Raw genomic sequence first — 20,615 nt, 5'->3', positions numbered from 1 at the left:
TATCAGATGTTTCATAATATAGTGAGTATGTTTGAAAATATTTTGAATAAAACAGGAAAAACGAAATATAAGTGGTCCATGTGTCATACAGATCTATTTTGGCTGTGTTGTGTCACATTACAATACAATCCGTCGCCATGGAAACAAGAAAGCGGTACATTCTTTACGTTGCTGGAGTATTCTCTAGAAACTAGAGAATTTTTTGCTACCCGTCACCACTTTTCGCTCCCAAATGCCCCAATGTCTATAATCAGGTCAGAATCAGGGTTCTCTAATTGGAAAAAAGCACTGTGTAGAAATGGTGGCTTTAGAGATCATTGTAAATCAGAACATCACAGAAGTGCTGTGTTTGCTTGGACAGCACAAATTTGTCATTGAAATGTGTGAAACGTGATGCGTTGTGTCCTTTATGCACAGTATAAATAAACGAAAAAAAATTTATCTTTACAAGTATGTAACTTTACTGGCTCATATATTTTTATTAGAGTGTTTGAAAAAGGAATGACTGCCAAAACGTATTTGCACCGTAGTGAATAAATTATTTTGTGTGCTTGAATGTATCCTGTACTTGGCCCCTGAATGTAACATGTGGCCCCTTATTGGCCCCTGTTACAGAAAAATCCTAGAACCGCCACTGCTTTCAGGAGGAAAACATAATAATGCTAAGCTAAATCGCCTAAGCAAAAGCAAGTTAAGCCTTTACCGCCCTCTACTGTTTTAAAAAGTAATTGCATACTATTTGATAAGTTTCTCTGAATAGTGATTTATTAGGTTATGTTGGCCTCCAACTGAGGATATTGCTCAGAGGAGGTGATGAATGATTCGCATTGCATGTTATAATGCATCTCGAGTTTTTAGTGTCTGTTATCACTCCAAATGTTTTATTGTGGATGCCATTCTGTGATATTTTAAATTACTAAGTACATATACACGCAGAAGCCAGGATCTACAGTCCATGCGCACAGTCATGGTATTCTATGTATTTCAACAGTTGTATTTTTAACGTTTTATTTCTATAAACTAACCATAAAGAGGATAACGAGAACAACATCAGTAACAACAAATATTAATTGTAGGCTAATATTATATTAAAGACCTCAACGCAGGATATTTTTAATCCATCTTCTGCTCTTCTTGTAAATACAGACTTTAGATTTAGCTTTACGTAATCTTGTCATCCAATTGAAATTGAAAAATACTTCTTGCAAAGATTTACACGGTTCACATTGCATGCACGATCTTTCACCGTCCAGAAAGCTTTTTAGCATAACCCTAACAATGTCCAGCACGGTATTATCCTTCAGAAGCTCCAGCTTCTCTGGTTTTGTCAGTAAAATGACAGAATCATTAGGTGTGTTACAGCATCAAGAAATCGCGGCTGTTGTTGGGCATTTCAGTGAACTCACTCAATTAAGAAAAAATGGGGAGGAGCCATAATCACAAAGTACTTGATTTCTCATTGGTGATGGTGTGTGTGAAACATGAATTCTACCTCCACAAGCGAGAGAGAGTTAGTTTCTCTTTTCTGAGTTTGGATCAAGGAGCTCTAGGATAGGTTACAGGATTACGACGTCACAGACGAATTTCTGAACATGCGCACAAACTCGCTTAACTCCGCAAGGATGTGTGGAATCTAAAATGAATGGAAAGGCCAAATTGAAGTCGTCTCCAAAGAGATACCTGTGGAAAGAAGAACATACATTGCCTAAACAAGATTATATATTGTATATCTATTTCAAGACCGTTAACACCAACATCAACATATTATAATAAACTTGGCCGAAAAATAAAATACTGTTCGTAGCTTACACGTAATTATTTATATTTCATAATATTTTTTAAAAAATAATGTTCGACAACCCCACCCAGTTTTGCCTGTATAAACTCGGAAAACTTACATGTATTTATTAGTAGGCCTACACATTTTAATCGGTTTGTACTTATAATTTTACACTATATATATTCTACTTTTATCATTTATAACCTACCTATTTAATATCAGTCTAAAATCAAGCAATTATTGCAATAAGAAAAATTCAACTGTAATAATAGAAGACAAAATAATAACAGCAATAATAATGTTGCATACAACAAAGTAAAATAGTGGCAACCAATAAAATGGAATACTAGAATAATTTGAAACTATTTAAAATTGCCACTAATGTATTATTATTATTATTATTATTATTATTATAAGCTATAAAAAGTATAAATGTATATAAAATATACTAATAAAATAAATATATTGTTATATATTAAATGTATTATTTAATTATTGTTTTGTGATATAATTTAAGTACAATACAATTAAGTTATTGTAGTTAGTTAGGAAAGCCGAACTCTCTCGGACTGAAGCTCTGTCTGTGAGAGCGCGAGCTGTTGCCTGTAGACTTCCACGCTCTCAACTGACGGCAAACGTTTCTCTGGGCGCTGCACGCCTTGATTGACACTCTAAAGATATCCAATCAGAACCGCGCACTTTCAGCACAATTTCATTTGTCCAGTGTTGGATACTTCATCCCTTAAAAGAGCCAATGGCAAACGTCTGAAAACGTCCGGATATGACGAATTTCCAGCCCATTTCCAACTCTTTAGTGCCCCGCTGTGGTTACATATTGCAATTTGTACAGTTTCAAATATTTTGCAGCACTCTTGGAAGAGGCCGAGATATTAAAACTGCCACAAGATGTCGCTACTAACCATGTTCTTCTACATAACCCGTTTCTATTTATCTGCCATTAAACGTCGTTTATTCTGTAGGTTTTCTACTCTTAGTTGCAGTGTTTATATTTCCTGAATTTTATGCAGTTACAAACATTATCCATCTCTTGTGTGTATAGCTGTTTATTATATTTTTATATGTTGGTCAGGAATTTTCACAGTTTCTGGTTTTGGTGAGCTTATAGATGACTGGCTGGATAACTGTTGTAACAATGCTAGCCCACTGTGGCTTTTCAATGGAAACAAAAACAGAAACTTAAAAAAAAAAAAAAAAAAATACAAAAAGGATGAAAATGGCTGAAACTCTAAAAAAAAAAGTATTCTTTTCCAACTTACATCATACCATTTTTTATTTTTTTATGATGCACTTCAAACTAGTGCTCTAGTACATTAAGAGGACAGCTGGATCTCTCAACTCAACTTTATCATCCCCAAAATGCAAGTATCTGTTTGGAGAGAATGTGCACATGTGTATGAAAGAGCATTTGTGTGTCTCTGACTCCTGATCGATACAGGATCACCTGTTTTCTTCCCCCTCACCAAACACTAATGTGTCTGTTATTGATTTGAGGGAGAGTAGAGAGACAAATGAAATGCACTCAAAGACACTGAAGAAGGATGATATATACTGACAATAGGTCAAAGTGGACAAGATGAGAGTGGGAAAGACATGGGAAGTAAATCATAACACAAAATTAAATAAAAATGTAGAGGTCCCATAAACACAATAAAGCACAGTGTAAACATTAATCAGGTAATTTTCCTAACAAAAAGATTTCTAAGACTACAAAAATACTGATCCCAATGTCAAACTCATGTGACAATCTAGATATGACAAATATGGTTTTGCTTCTGCATTGATTATAACAGATAACTGTGAGTTCAAGTAGGACAGGACGACAAAGAGAGAAAGAGTCTGTTGTGGAAATAAGGGGGCACCATTAAGTGGAGCTCTGTGCTTGGGGTCAGAGGTCAAAAGTTGTTTCTCGAGCCCTGCCTAGGGTTGAGGGGGAAGGGCCAGTAATGAATGACAGATGTTTTAGGGGTGGGGGAGGAATTTGTGATGTGTTAATGTTTTTCTTAAAACACTGAAACTATCAAACACACACACACAGGATCCCAGTGTTCTCAAATGTCAGCCGGTCCAGCAGCAATCATGTCAGCTTTGTTATTTCTGAATGCCCTGACAAGCACATGTGACTTTTACTTTACCTAGATCCCTGAAAATATGTACTTAAGCCATCATCGAGTAGCTGTCAAGAGAATAACCAGACACTCAAGTAATTTTACAGTTGAACCTGACACTTGCAAACAAACCCAAAAACATTAATGTATGTGACAAAAAAAAAAAAAAACCTGACATCACTTATGTGACATTTTGACATTGTTACACAGAAGATGGGTTTGTTAGTTATGTACACTAATGTAGGGGTCAGTAAGAAAGAAATGTAGAAAAATTTATACTTGTATTCAGCAAGGACACATAGTAAAGACATTTGTAATGTTCCAAGAGATTTCTATTTAAACTAAATGCTGCTCTTTTAAAATGACTGTTTTATAAAGTTCATCTAATAAACATTAAAAAATGTATCACAGTTTACACAACAATAAGCACAAGTGTTTTTAACATTGATAATAATCAGAAATGTTTCTCAACAAGAAAATCAGCATATTAGAATGATTTCTGAAGGATCATGTGACACTGAAGACTGAAATCATTTCTGCTGAAAATTAAGCATTTAATGTGAGCAGAATAAACTAAATTTTTATAGAAAATAATTATTAAATACTACAGTTTAAAAAAAAAAAATTTGTGAGCATAACAAAATGAACATTTAAAAATCTTATCTACCCTAAACTTTTGAATGGTAGTGTAGGTGGTGTCCTGAATAGTTGTATACTTGTTTAAACAGTGTGTTTTTATGAGCTTTTCTGCTATTTAATTTGGATATCTTTGGGTTTAAAGGTGAATTGAGTTATTTTGTTGCGCTGGAATAGTGGCGTGAATATAGCATAACACAAAAGCAAATGTTTTCAGTTATTAATGCCTGTGTATCTCAGTTTTCAGTAAGCAATGATTGTGAAAGTGTCTTATAACCAGTGGTCACTGAGGTAAATTAGTATTCAGCCTGTCATGTGATCGCAGTAAATCCGGCCCATATGAAGCAATCTGCTATATGTAAAATAAAACAACTTTTAATAGGCTACTGATATTAATTTGAAGCACATTTTTAAAAGCATCATACTTTTCATTGTACATAAATAGTAAAAATACTGAGTGCATCTTTTTAGTTTTAATTAATTGTGCATTTACATTCAGACAGTAGAAGCATTCATAGTTAGTATGCTTAGACGAGTTGAATTAAACATCTCAATCTCGTTCTTGCTCTGAGGTTCATTGGGAGCAGTCTTTCACTTGAAGTCTGCGAAATCAACACCCATAAGAAGGATGAAAAGAAAAGGAAGAACCACAAAAGAGAGTCAAATAAAGGAAGAAAAGAAAAGTGAGGACAGCAGCTGGAAAAGGGGCCTTGGGTTCCCATTCCCACACACTCCAGCCACCCAGACTCCAGCTAAGACTCCTCTTTAGATCCACATGGCCTCTTTTCCTCACATTTTTTCTTTTAAGCTCACAAACATTTTTGTTTTCATTTAGAGAAAAAAAATCTATATTAATACTTTCCAATACTTTCTATTAAACACACCCACATCCTCACTACAGTTGATTAAAAACGGGTTAGTTTCTTTTCAGACAATACAGCCATCTGTCATCTCCATTGTCATTGTGATACGGATCACTGAGTGCCATTTTTTGCAAAAACGAGTTTGCTGTTCACTCATGTTTTTTTTTAATTTTATTTATTTTTTACAATTATGTGTATGAAAGTATCTATGTGCAGAAAAAAAAGAGTTATATGTGTATGGATGGAAATAAATCATCTAAACATTTATGTTTAGTGTTCCTGGTTGTGTATGTGTGTGAAAACGAAGGAAGTGCACTGGTCTTTCCGTGAGTATGTGTGTCGGTGTTATGGGTGTGTCTGTAGGATATATTTATTTTTTGATTGTGCTAGATTGTTCGGGATGTGTGTGTGTGGAAGTGGCAGAGGGAAAGAAAGGGTCAGGGCAGCCGGGCTGTGTTCCTGCAGCTGCTGGGTGGTTGAAAGACAAGTTCCGCCCGGCGACACGGGCCCCTGTGGTTCGCCTGCCACTTAGATTGACGACTGAGTGACACCAATGAGGGCTCACCGTCCCTGCTCTGTTTAAGGGTTGCTGACTGACCGAGAGACTAACCTCTCATCAAGTAGTTTAATCTCTTGTTCCCCCACACTCATTCGGCTCTGTCTTCTCAGAGCACAATGCTTTCCGTCTCTCTCTGCTTTTACCCACGTTTTCATCATTCTAAGTATATCTCAAGCCTATCTGCATATCTGTGCATTATCCAACATGTTTTGTTTGAATTTAATTTGATTTATCTTTTTAACATAAATACATTAAAATCACATCCAAATTGTTTTTCAACATGTAGAAACAAAGAAATAGAAGCAGAAGTTCTGACAATACGAGAGGATACAGCAAAATGATTTTGTCTAAGACAGAGTCAACTAAAAACTTTTATATATGAGAAGAGTATAACAACCCATTATTCTCTAACATGGAGTGTCAGTGCGTATGGAGTGAGAGGCTGTGATTTTGAATAAAAAGAGACATTTAGTTTTGTGTGTGTGTGTGAGAGAGAGAGAGAGAGAGTGTGCTGAAGGATGCTTATGTGCTGATGACGTTAGCAGTTTAGGGTTTCTAGCGCTAAGAGGTTTGAGCAATCAGGTTTATTTACAAATCTAGTTTCCTAACACCAAACCTCCTTTTACCTTGCTATCAAAACAGGGACTTTTTTGACCTAGAGTCAAAACGATTGGTTAGAGGTGAAGAAACAGCATAAACAGAGGGAAAAGGGCTGATGCTCAAAAGTTTGTGGTCAGTAAGATTTTTTTTTAAAAGTAATTCCTACTTTTATTTTGCAATGATGCATTAAATTGATCAAAAGTGAACGTAAGGATGTTTAAAATGCTACCAAATATTTCAATTTTATCCAAGGATCCTGAAAACAATCTTGATTTCCAAAAATATATTAATATTAAATATATTAATAATACATATTAAGCAGCACGACCATTTGTAACATTGGAAAAAAAAATGTTTCTTAAACACCACTATCAGCATATTTGAATGATTTCTGAAGGATCATGTGACACTGATGTCTAATGATAATTAGCTTTGCCATCACATTAATAAAATACATTTTTAAAATGTTTAAGTCAGAATACACTTACTTTTAATTGTATGCTATTACAAATATTTTGAATAAAATTCAACCTGGGTGAGCATATAAAGAAGACTTATTTCAAGAAACATTAAAAGTCTTACCAACCTCAGACTTTTGAATCATAGCTTAATTACAGAGAATGTCATTGGTAAGCAACCGAGAAACAACTAAACATCATTCATCAGTGGTATATGCTTCTATTCTCGCGCAAGCAAGCTCAGTGTTTTCAGACAACCGTTACATCTGAACTATCTAATCAAAACCGCCGATCAACGCCTGGCACCTTCCACTATTTCATTTACCCTATTTTTAAACAAAAAAGCAAAGCACTGACCTCTTGCGTGACTATTTGAATGACTTATTTTCTTGTACCAATGCTGAAAAACAAGAAAACCTCAAACTGATTTAAAACAGATGCAAAACCTCAGTCAACAAAAGCTGAAGTCACTGATTCACATCAATGTCACGCATTGGAGAAAATGAAAATATCATTTTGTGGTTCATGACGGTGTTTCTTCTTATACAAAACTCCTCTGGATATAGGACCGTGCTTTTTGATTTTCTACAGTTTTGAGTTGATTAAGAGAGAAATACGGGGAACTGTTTTATTTTTGGATTTCTGTTAGAAGTGCATAATAAAAATCAAAAGGAGAGCCGTACTGTCTTTACTTTACTTTACTTTGCGAATGGAAACATAAATACGACTCACTCCATGATAACACCCACTCAAAAGATTCAAATAAGACTTGATTGCATATTACTCAAAGAAAAACACTGGTAATTTCTGCTGATGACAGAGATATGCTAGAGAATATAATAGTCACTTTGATGAAAATATCAGAGCAGAACAGTGAAAGTGTAAGGCGGAACAGTTGACCGGCCGCCAGGGTGAGAGGTTGATAGACAGATCAGTGGTTTAACAGAATAACATCAGTCAGTCCAAAACTCACATACTGTGTAGCACATAACGTCTTTTCATGTTTGAATGGCTTAGAGTGTGCATGTGTACATATATGCCTGTACTATGGTTGAAATATATATTTACTCTGGCACAGGAATCATTTTGCATATAACCTCCCTTAGCATTTATAAATATGTCTCTGAGTGCAGTTCACATTAGTACAATATTTTATGGGGATAAAGACCACAATCTCACAATAACATATATAAGTATGTTTTATTGAAAGAAAGAAAGTTTCAAACTGAGTTGCGGCATAATGACTCTACAATCTTTTGCACTAAACTGCTATAATGGACTTTAAATAAGGTTAATTAGCTTAATTATGTTTAATTTGTGTTTGAGTGATAATGTTAAAAACTGATAAGAAACCACATTCTGGTCCCAGATCACAAACACACTGCACACACAAACGTTTGGAGCTGCTTTGGTGGACCTGGTAGTAAGTAATGATATTGGATATATTCAAATTGTACTCCTTAACACAACCCTCTCACAAGCCTTTAGCATTATTATAATTTAAAATAAAACCTCACATGGCAGATTTTTAGAATAAGCCTGTTAAACAGTGAGGGCTGATTTAAATTTCCCCAAATTTGGGCTTTTCTGATGCATGAAAAGGACAAGGAAGTTCATGCAAGCTTTGAATATTGGCTTGAGATAAGTTTTGAAATCTGTATGTTATAAAGGTCTTATGATAGAAAGCTAGATAAAGTATTTGTATTATTGTTTGCATTCTAGTATTATTTTTGTTTGTATTATTATTGTTTTTATTTTAATATATATATATATAATATAATATAATATATATATATATATATTCTATACACTTCCATTCAAACACTCCCACTTGTATACTACACTCCTATTAATTATTTTAAATAACTTTTCTATTTTGATATATTCTATATCCATTCTTCAGTGTCACATGCTTCTTTAGAAATCATTCCAATGTGCTGGTATGAATATATATATTTAATTATATATAATTATGAATGTTGAAAACATTTGTGCTTCTTAATATTTTTGTGGAATCTGAAAATCAATACAAATCTTTATATCTTTAAATGTCTCTCCTGTCACTGTCAATCAATTTGATGCATTCTGGTTGTATAAATGTATTAAATGATTTATTTAAAACGTTTAAATGGCATATTTTAATTTTAGTGACCAGGGTGGAAGAACACTTAATTTCTCAGAATGCCATTAAGTGTTTAACTGTCATTCCTGCTTAGACTGAAATTCATTTTCATGTAAGGTGTGGCTAATTCAATTCAAATTTCCTCTCATGAACTGAAATGCAGTTCTTAAATTCTGTATTTTGCCTTACCCTACCCAACCGTTAAAAGAAAATATTACAAAACACAAATAATTTTTACCTTTTTTAACCTTGGCAGATTGAGAGTAATTATGTTCCCAAATTATAGTTAAGTATAGCTAAAGCAAACCCTATGCCCTTCACACACACATACACACTGATGAGGTGAGATGTTAAATATGATAAGGCCAACAAACACAAGTCAAGAAAAAAGCATTCATGTGATACTGAACATCAGTTAACTAATCAAAAACAGACACACACTGTACAGAAAGTAAAGATTTGACCTCCTGATGCACTCAGCGAAGAACCAATCGGCCATGAGGACTTGGGGCTGCTCAGAAACCTTCCTGATTATCAAAGAGCAGCTGGAGAAAGTGGGAGTCATGAGAAAGTTCATTTGATCTGACAAGAGGAGTGATTTTGGCCACTCACCTTTTTTGCCCTCACTCTATATCTTGATATTGCAGGTGGGAACAATTATAAAGCAGCACAAACGTTCACGATTTATTCGAGTAATGCAGCAGACACACACACACACACACACACACACACCCTCTTCCATACTGATTATTTTTGTTCATATTATTTTTAAACTAGTATTATTTTTGCACTTATAACAATTTTTTTTATATGTGTGAGTGTGTGTCTGCACACACACACACACACACACACTAATTTAAACAAAGTTGCAAAGTATTTGCTTCAGATTAAATCTTACTTTTATCATAGTTAAAAAATTTCCTCCTGTAAATAAACAATAATTATCCTCTAATCTTGAGTATTTCTCAACATTTTCGTTTTGCAATAAAATTAAATATTTAATAAATAAATATAAAACAACAAACGTAAATTGGGGTCAGTAAGATTTTTTTTAAAAATAAGTTATAAATTAAACTGAAAGTGACAGTAAAGACTTTTACATTGATTGCTACAGAAGTTTCAAATAAGTGCTGTTCTTTTGAACTGATCAAACAATAGGTTCTGTCTATATAGGGTTGTATCATATTATTAGATTTACAACATAAGAAAATAAGAAATGTTTTTTGAACACCAAATTAGCATATTAGAATGATTTCTGAATGATTATGTGATGCTAAAGAATGAACTAATGGCTGCTGAATATTTAAAAACTTTACATTTACAATACATTTCAAAATATAATAAAATACAAAACAGTTCATTTATATTGTAATTATATTTCACAATATTCCTGTTTTCAGTGTACTGTTGCTCAAATAAACAGCTTTGGTGAAAATAAGAGACTTTAAAAAATTTTACTGGACCCAAACTTTTGAACCAATAATGACATTTTAATGCAAGTTTTACGAATGCAACATATAATAACAAAATAAGATGGTAATGCTTATGTCTCACAAGCACAGCCACAGGGTCGGATGAGTAGCTTTGTTATTCCTAAGGAGATTGGGCTTGGCTGATGGGGTTTCCTTCCGCTCACTGCAGGGGCCTCAGCACTGATTAAAGGAGCAAAGCAAATAAAACAAACAGCAATCAGTGACGGGAATACACACGCACACACATACACTCAAACACATGCATAACTAAATTCAAATACAGGAATACACTCAAAGAAAATATCTGATCAAGTCTAAACTATGAGGGCTGGGTTACATTTACACAACTCAAAAAATACACAACACACAGATTCATAAACATACTGTGTATACTAAGAAAAACAGATGAAAACCTAAGATAAGGATAAACTTTTTCATCCATGAAAAATTAACTTCTAGCTTTTACATTACAGAAAGCAGTTCAAAGCTAGATTTAGACGTAATCCCTGTCAGCAAGAAAACCACACACAAACTCCAAAAACCCCACAAACATTGGCAGTCTTTCTCCTAAGACCCTGAGTAACCCCAAATCTCTTTGATTTCGACATTTCCCATGCTTTTCCTGTTCCCAATCCGCAGCATTTATCAACATCATCCATCTGGCACAGACGGCACATCACATTACCTCAGGAACAACAGTAGGCCCTGGTTACCATGACGGCAATGCCAAGCCTCATTTCTCTCATTTGAGAAGCCTAATTTATTTGAAAGGGGGGAAATATAAGATCCATGAACGCAGATTCACAGCCTGAGACACATACTGATTCATATACAGCCGCTGGCAGCATGCATGTCTTATTAAACAGTCGAGCATGCTGATTTCTACTTCTCCTCGTCATTGAAAAGTCACTCACATATAGGCAACAATATGCCTGACCACACACAGTCTATTGCTGACATTGACATTTTTGTTACAGTATTCAGAGTCTGCTATCCAAATATGGAGTGTCAAAACAATATGGATTCATTTCTAATCTTAAATACCCTCATTAGGCCAAATTATACTAAACTACATGATTTCCTACATGAAAACGCCCAGAATATAACTGTTGAAAAGAACCAGAACACTTCTCTCCTGCTGGACTTCAAACTAACACCCCCTCCCTTTCAGTTTCTGACAGGCCATTTTAGGCTTGTAGAATGTTTAAATTACCCAGAAGGCTTCCCGCTGGCTCATACAATCTCCATCCAACATTTGCCGCCGACCGCGCAGGTACGCACACACACAGACACACGCAATTTGGGACCGAACGTTTGTGCACTGATCGTACATTCTCGCACTTCAATTTCACAGTAAGCGGTTTTTGTCATCAATATGGAAATAAAAAATGAAGATGATGAAGATCAAACTGCGGCTCCTGGGCTCCGGTGACTGAGTGCGGCGGCAAAATGAGCCATGACATCACATGGCGCTTTCCTTCGCTCTCCAGCTCATTGCATATCTCTTCGTTTTGCATCTTCTTTATTTGACTTTTAATTTTCTTTCTTTCTTGCTTCAAAAAGAAAAGGAGGGATTTGTTCTCAAATATAGTTTTTATTGGCACAGAGGGCTGGGGTCCTTCAGAGGAACTGCCAAAAAAATGCCTGACAGAATCAGAGCTAATGTGACCATTTCAATTATTCTTCTCACACACGGAGAATCTGGAAGCCATTATTTTGCAACCCCCTCAGTTTAGGTTTGATGGATCCCAGGTGAAGGTTGTATTTTCGATGCCCGCATGCATTTCGTCGGTGGGCACAATTAGCAACAACTTCGACTGATTTCACTCTTAACCCTCCCGCCGAAAACTGCCATGTTTGAGAGGGAGAGCTGCCATTTCCACTCAGATTAATGTGTATACATACGCTTGCATTCTAAGCAGGGAAGGAAATGAGCAGTCACACGCAAGATGGTACGCATCAGTTGGTTCTAGTTAAAATGAGACCATGGGGTTTTGGGCTTGTGACAGCAGCTTTCCTTCATGCACTCTCGGCCACAGTCACGCACACACCTTGCCATTGTGACAGCGACATTAAAATATAGCGATTCCTTGTTGCTATTCGTCTGTTTTTCCAGAAGTCTTCACTTCTGTAAATGGATTCCCACAACACCTATGAAAGTGAGTGAGGCACGCAATCATGAAAAATCAAGAAAAGAACAGTACTTCCCAACCTAGATCAGTTCAGAAATCAAGTGTGTATAGAAAAGAAAAAACCCTTTTCCGTGTTATTGTGTTTGTTTGTGTGCGGATGTGAATAAAAAGAGAGAGAGGGAGTGAGAGACCAGTGGTTGGTGAAGGTTGAGCGCTTCCACTCTGACAGCTCCAACAGAAGATTTGTTGAAAGGAGGAAAACGAATCCTGCTTTCTTTCATTTGCGTCAGCCTGTCTTTCATCATGTGCTAAGACAGAGAAACCAAGGGGAAGAGAGAGAATCAGGCGTGATGGAGGAGAGAGACTGATATGGGTAGATAATGCATATGTGTGCCTTTGTCTCTCTGTGTGGCTTTCAGGGTACTCAGGACTGACCACAAACATCCTGGAAATGAGAACTTCAGAAAAACTAAATGTGCAGACGTACAAACTTATTTGTATGTGAGTGTGTGCGAGTAGTCATGATGCATGTTCCAGTTGAGCATGGGTTTGATTAATATGCATAGACTAATTAAAACATTTATAAAACCATTTGTCAAATGTGGAAATGTCTGCCAAATGTTTTACACTAACTTAAGATCTTCATAATCACCAGGCTAAGGCCAGTTTTAACACTGGGTTAAGTAATGTCTCACATCTGTAGTTTTGAAAGAGGATTATCACTGCTTTTAACACTTGGTTATGAAATGATGCTGAAGGAATATAGTTTGAAACAATGCAGCGTTAGAATATTATGGTGAGCTGTTTAGCAGCAGACAACCAATCATAAACTACCTCACTGCTTACCTCATTAAACAGTCACAGAAACTTTCACACATCTGAGGAAGAAATAAAAATGTCAAAGAGTGACAGCAGCATGTGCCTTAACTGCAGGGTTATTAAAAATGTTTTTTATTTTTGGAGTATGTCTCAGAACCGTGATTTCCACACTTTTTCATGATTGATCATGATTAAGATGTATTATCGATCAAAACTTTTTAGAGTGAAATGTGAAAAACACAGTTGCTCTATTTTAATTCAGATTATTATTTTTTTCTTGTAACAGCACGCTTATTAGGTAGACCAGACCTGTTTAGAAATAACACTGCATTACAAGAATTATGGCTATAAAAATTTGTATAACCTCAAACAAGTACTGCACACTAGATTTAGGCTACAAATAGAGTAGGCCCCTATTTTTCTTTTGGCAGAGGGGCATAATGTGTCTTTCAATCCAGTAACTTAGGCTACATAAATTCTTGATAAGGCTACATTCACAAATAATTAGTTTATATACGGGAGTGACAACCATATTCTGTTACAAAACTCACACACATGTAAATTTTATTAATAAATGTTGTAAAAATGTATTTTATGTTAGCTATTACCTTAATTAATGTTAAACCTTACTGTAACATGTCAACATTTCTTTCTGATTGCCTTCTCTCATTTGTTTCATGCTGTATGTAATTTTGTTGTGATTAATGGTGATACTGCATGCATGTAGGCCATTCATCTTACTTTTACGAGATCTATCTGCTAAACTTTCATCTGTCTGTCGGCTCCAGATGTGCTAAACTGCCAGGATGACTGACAATCTGTTCATCTTTAGTGTAGTTAAATGTTCCGGGCAATTACATTTAGTATTTTGTAGACTGAGAAACTGCTTTTGGATGAACACCAACTAATTGACACACAAATATTACACACAAATTTACCAGTGTAAACACAGTTATGCATAACTAGACTCACCCAGACATTTCATGGTTTGCTTCTCTTATATTCATGTATTGGCTGCTTTCGGTTAAAGGTTTAAGTCATCCATAAAATTTCAATCAAGCAAGTGTTTCTTTCCCAGATTTTTATTTGTCTGAGCCACTTTAAAATGTCAGTAGGCATTAGAATTTTTGTCTCATCTGTTTTATAATTATATCCTTGTCCTCACTCAGTCCCAATCATTTTCAACACAGTAGCAGAGGTTTTCATTCGAGCATTTGGCAGGTGCCAACAGTTGAGATTGTACCTTTCAACACCTTGATGTTATCACTACACAGTGGGAAAAATGCTATAGACAGTTGACTGCACAGCTCAAGCAAACACATACTTCTATAGGGATCCATGGGATTTGATTTAGAGCTCTGGTCTAGGCAGTGTGCACGAGGGACAGACGATGGAAAGTCTGGTTGTCAAGAATGAAATGTTATAATAACAGTGGAGACTTAGTATTTGAGATTTAGAGGATCTTAGAGAATTAGAGACTTAAGGGCAGATGTACCTCTAAAATTATGTGTGTGTGGGGGGGGGTGGGGGGGGGGGGGCTCACATACACACAACTTTTTAAAAGTTTGGGGTCTGTAAGATTGTTTAATGCTTTTGAATGTCTTTTGAGGTCTCTTATTCTCTTCATTTATATGATAAAAATTTTTAATTTTCTATGTTAATATATATATATATATATATATATATATATATATATATATATATATATATATATATATATATATATATATATATATATTACTGCCATTACTGCAGTCTTTACTGTCACACAATATCCTTCATTCTAACATGCTTAATATTTATATTAATATTAACTTTTTTTCTGTGTGTGTTAAAATTTGTAATGCATTTTTTGTTCAGGATTCTTTGATCAACAGAAAATGGCATTTATTTAAAATAGGAATAGTCTGTAACAATAAAAATGACTTGACTGTCACTCTTAATCCATTTGGGTTTTTACTGAATTAAAGTATTAATTTCTTAAATTAAAATCTGACTGAATGGGGTATATAAGGATTATATATGTTAACAATATATATATATATTAAAATTAAATAATAAATATGATATTACAATTTAAACATATTAAACAATAAAAAAAAATTCTAAAGCCTTATAAAATATTCTAACATTTTTTGTATATTTAACACTCTCTTGAACCATTTATTACTCTCATGAACTGTTAATCATTTAGGATGTTCTCTTTTCATGCATATGTCATCAGTCAGCAAGAGTTCTAATTACATCTCAGCTTCATGGACAGTTTGCATCTCCGTTATCAAATGTCTCTCATGGTTTTTATACAGTCTACTGACACTAAGAGCAGTTCAGTGTTGAGTACTGCTTATCTTCATCCGTGTGTTTGTTTGACACATGCAGCGCTTTAATAAAGTAGCAGGGTAACCTCTTTTTTTCCTTCGTCTTTTAATCATATTTCCATGAAATATTATTTTTAGGCCTACCATTCCATTGTTCACAAATTCATAAAACACTTTATAATTATAATTGTGTCCGAGACCTGAACAACATATAGAAAGCAGTTATCTGTACATCTTTAGTAATATTAACGTGCATATTGAATTTAATTTTGTGAGAGGCGGCGAATGTCGACGATAGTATATTTATGTCCAGTTTTAACAGTGGAGGTTGCTCAGGCCATCACCTTCAGGCAAAGCGTAGAGGTCAAAGTTCAGTTTCGTTGAAAGGTTAACGGTCACCCGCTCCTCCCACACTGACTGCACTTTACTCTGGCCATCATGCCAGGCCTTGACCCCACATCTTAGGAATCTGCCAAAAGAGGAGACAAGAGGTCAAAGTTCAAGACCCCATGTGGGTGGAAGCACACTATTGCTCTCTTTCTCTCTCTTTTATACGCTTTTTAAACGTACTGCATGATAGCAGAGACCTGAAGTTTAAAGCTACAGATGCTAGTTTCAAATAAAGTAAAGCATATAGCAGGTACATAAATGGTAGCATGCTAATACACATGCGAACACACCCCTCCTCTGTCATTAAGGACCATTTTCTAAGCTTCCTGATCCTTCATCAGCACCTTCCGCTTCATTCCTGATTGGCAGAAACATGCTGACCTCGGCAGACATCTGATTGGACGACCCTAAGGTCGACACCCCTTGTCTGAGTGTCTGGGGTGGATGTTTGTTCAGGTCTTTGATCGGTTAGAGCTGACAGGATGGGAAAAAATACAAAGGAACTTTTGAAGTCTGAATAAACTGTAAGCATACACATTCTGGTCTCCATCCTCTAACCATCTAAATAAAACATCCACTTTATTATTTTAATAGCTGGTAAATGGCACACTGATGTGAAAAAAAAGCAACTGCAAGCCCTGCAATAGTTTTATCCATTAGAGAGTAATGAATGAGTAAAGCTTAGTTCCGGAGAGAATATTTTTCATTCATTTTGCGTATTGTATAGAAACGATAGTTTGTCTTAGTGTCAATACACAGCACAAACTTACAGCAGCAGCTATGTATTATTGACATTGTCTAATTACAATTAACTAACTAACATATAGTATATTTAAATTTTTAAATATTATTTATCTCTTAATCATAATGCAATCCTAACTGACAGCTTGCAATGAGACAGTTTTGTGTTATCACTTATGTTATAATGTTGCACTGCCCCCTGCTGGATAAAATATTTATTGACCGAAATGTTGTCTATCGATATTAAGCATAATAAGATGATATATTATTGTTTAAAATAAATTTCGAAACACTTGACAAGATGTTTTTATTAGAATATTAACATTTATGTTCAAAGATATCACCACCTAATTCTCGCATTTATGACTTATTTATTTAAATGTTACATTACATGAGCATTCTGCTAACAGACATACAAAAATATGTGCTGTGCACATCTACAACTAATTATAGCCAATGATCATTAATGTGCGTTTTAAGTTGTAATCTCTAAAATGCCCTATTCAAAAATGTTAAACCACATTCGTGGACTGTATTTTTTATATTTACCTTGTATATAATCATATTTACATATGTATATGTTTCAGGTATATGATGATGATGATTAACACAGCTATTAAACTACACATCATTAATGACTGTTCCCAAACAGCACTGATTACATGATTAATATGCCACCCGTTACTGCCATTGATCTGCATGACAGTGATGGCAATTAGTAAATATTCTTTGATGGAATTAAATACCAGACCATTGATAAAATACCAGTGTGACTCTGGCCTACAACTCCTCATCCAGGCATTTCCAGCATGTCAATTTCCTATTCATCCTCATGTGTCATGCATCTTTTACTTGAAAAAAAAACCCAGACAATTTTTACTTGCTCCAGCTTGAATGTTCTGGTAATTGAGGTCTTGGTGAGCTGCACAATGAACTGTTTTGAACTATTGTCACATGGAATGCTTCTCTGGTTAATTTGGAGCGAGGCCAAAGGTTTTGTTTAGCATGTGAATGCATTTTATCGACTGCTCATATAGGATGGCATAGGGTGCACATTTCCTGGAGATTATTTTATGTGCTCATTGGCTGGCCTTTCCCTGCTTCTTCTCTCTTTAAAAGACTACAATTAGGGGAAAAATATGTATACATGCATCTAATAATTTCTCAGTAACGCAAGACAAGCCACTAAGTAAGGGTTTAGTTATCAAATCATAGTGAAGTCCACTTAGTCCCGAATAGTCTTCATCTTCAGGCCCGTCTTAAGAAACCTTCTGCTCCTCTTTCAGCTGGACCTGTCGCTCTGTTGCTATGAAACACTCAAGAAGGTAATTAGTGAATGAATGAAGGTGGGTGCTGTGTATTAATCTATTAAGTATGCAATGCTGTGAGTGTATCATAAGGAATGTCTTTGTCAGTATGTTTATTTGCACATGGCCAAATATATAAAACCCCTGCGTTGTGCTTGGACTTCAGTGAACGATTGTAAGATGTCCTACTTCACTCTTGTCTTTTTAGCCCTCGGCACCCTGAGCAGCTTCATGCTGAGGGAGGTGATGGCTCTCAGATGGCCACTTCCTGATGACAGTGATCCTGATAGATTTACATGGGGACAGTTTCTTGAGGTAAGTGCTTAACACTCTTTCTTTTTCTTTACTTCCTTTACTATTTTGGGTTGAAATATACAGTATGTGTCGAATTGTGGATACAGTAGTTTGCCCAATACATAATAGACTTTGATATAAGTCTTCATGTCTAATAGGATTGAAAAAACTTCATTACATGGGGTTGCACCGTCATAAAATAATATAATTTCAAATGTTTTTTATTTATTAAAATGATGATGATGATGATCATTATTGTTATTGTTATTTTCTTTATCTTTGATTTACTAAGGCTTCATGTATAATATTATAGAATTATCTTTTTTTAAATTAAGTTGAATGTAGAGTGATAAGAATGCAAAGTTATAAGAAATGTAAAGAACTGTAGGTCCAGTTACTGTAAGTATCGTCTATACTTCTGCTTTTAATTTGAAAGTGTAAATGAGGAAATAAAAACATAATAAGAAAACTATAATAATTGTACATTTGAAAAAAGTGAATGCAAATTCTTAGTTATAAAGTGACATCAGTGACTAGTGTATCAGCACAGTCCACTGATTTCTTCTGCTACATTGTTGTTGTCAAAGAATGCTCAAGAGATTCCCCGGAGTCTGGAGATAGAAGACTTCACTCTTAATGTAGCTCCAACCAGCGCCCGTGTGAGCTCTCCCACCATCCTGCAACTTCACCCCAAAATAACCAAACCAACACACCTGCATGCCAACCTCCCCCTTCGCTTCGGGCGGGATACAGAGATTACCCCAAGGGAACGTGCTAAATCCAATATCAACCTCCCTCAGCGCTTTGGCCGGTCCTGCACAACGTGTGCGCGCTCAGGGACCGGACTCTCAGCCACCCTACCGCAAAGGTTTGGGAGGAGGAACATATTCCCTTTAGACCCTTTCCGTGCATTGACTCTCTACACACGCACACCTGAATCACCATTTCCAAAAGAAAGGTAAACTTGAATATTTCTGGTATCAATTGTAACTGATTTTGGGTGATTTTATTTTAAATATAATTTATATATAATGTATTAATTTCATAGAATTTCTAACAAATTGCTTTATTTGATTTCTCTCACAGGACTCAAGTCCATGACTACATGCTTGAAACAGTAGAAGACTCTGTAGAAGAAACTGTAAAGAACAAAGACTACACAGTTTTAGACTAACGAAGCCCACAAACAACAGCTGTTTATGAGAGATGTTTTGTTCACCAGTTTTATGAATTTCCTATTCTCTTCATGCATTTGCATCTGTACTTGCCTGCTTGTAAACTGTTTGAGTAAATTATGAATAACACTACACTTGTGACATTGTGTTATTATTTATATATGTTTCACAAGAGCTTTCTCCAGTCATTCTCCTGCAAATGCACTCCGCATACAATGCTTAATGAGGTCGAGGTGTTATAAAAACATTCTTTAATTAACTGGAATGTTTGATGTTGATTCTCTACAAGATGGCCTGTTACAGGTTGCTGAGGAACAGTGAGACATGCCATTTGACCAATGACTTGCTGAACACACACACATCTAACCAAGAATAATGATATAAAACACATACCTCATATAGGTGCACAAGATGCAGAAGATATATGATCCCTCCCTGCTTTGCAGAGTTTTCAACCAAGAGACATCCCCGCCTTTCCCCTGGACAGCGATTTCAACCTGCAGGGAACAAATTACATAAAAGAGAACTGGTGTTTGCAATATCAAAACCATTCCTTGCTCTCAGTTTTTTGACCTTTTTCTGACATAAATATCCATCTCTAGTTTCACAAAAACTCATGAGGTGAAACTTCACACAACCTACATACAGCAGTTCTCTTGCTGTAATGCAAACTATATAGCAATATAACTGAAGTAGGCCTACATTATTTCCCAAAGCATCTAACTGCATCAGAGATGTGCAAAACTGGCACAAATGTCTAAACTGAATAACACATGGTCAATTTTTATGTCTTTTCTTCATGACAAACAGATTACAGATTATC

At 35.4% G+C, this 20,615-nt stretch overlaps 1 protein-coding gene across 2 annotated transcripts; it reads left to right on the top strand.

Annotated features, from left to right (window-relative positions):
* The first annotated feature begins 11,730 nt into the window (after positions 1-11,730).
* Positions 11,731-20,174, top strand: LOC132145248 (uncharacterized). 2 transcript variants are annotated; one of them, XM_059556107.1, is made up of 4 exons: positions 11,731-11,889; positions 18,532-18,638; positions 19,205-19,575; positions 19,704-20,174. In XM_059556107.1, exons 1-4 carry the CDS (start codon positions 11,817-11,819, stop codon positions 19,789-19,791), a joined length of 639 nt encoding a protein of 212 aa, XP_059412090.1. In that variant the 5' UTR covers positions 11,731-11,816; the 3' UTR covers positions 19,792-20,174. The 2 variants fall into 2 exon arrangements, with proteins under 2 accessions (XP_059412090.1, XP_059412089.1); XM_059556106.1 differs by lacking the exon at positions 11,731-11,889 and having other exon boundaries at positions 18,454-18,638.
* The last annotated feature ends 441 nt before the right edge of the window (positions 20,175-20,615 follow it).

The sequence above is a fragment of the Carassius carassius genome, chromosome 8 (assembly GCF_963082965.1).
Source record: "Carassius carassius chromosome 8, fCarCar2.1, whole genome shotgun sequence".
Taxonomy (NCBI): Eukaryota; Metazoa; Chordata; class Actinopteri; order Cypriniformes; family Cyprinidae; genus Carassius; species Carassius carassius.
This window is presented reverse-complemented; position numbering and strand designations above follow the sequence as displayed.

Excerpts from the sequence above, each read along its gene's own strand:
- LOC132145248 (XM_059556107.1), top strand. The coding sequence starts at position 11,817 with ATGTTTAAATTACCCAGAAGGCTTCCCGCTGGCTCATACAATCTCCAT. Across the intron at positions 11,890-18,531 it reads ATTTGCCGCCGACCGCGCAG|CCCTCGGCACCCTGAGCAGC; the intron begins GTACGCACACAC and ends TTGTCTTTTTAG. Across the intron at positions 19,576-19,703 it reads TCACCATTTCCAAAAGAAAG|GACTCAAGTCCATGACTACA; the intron begins GTAAACTTGAAT and ends TTTCTCTCACAG.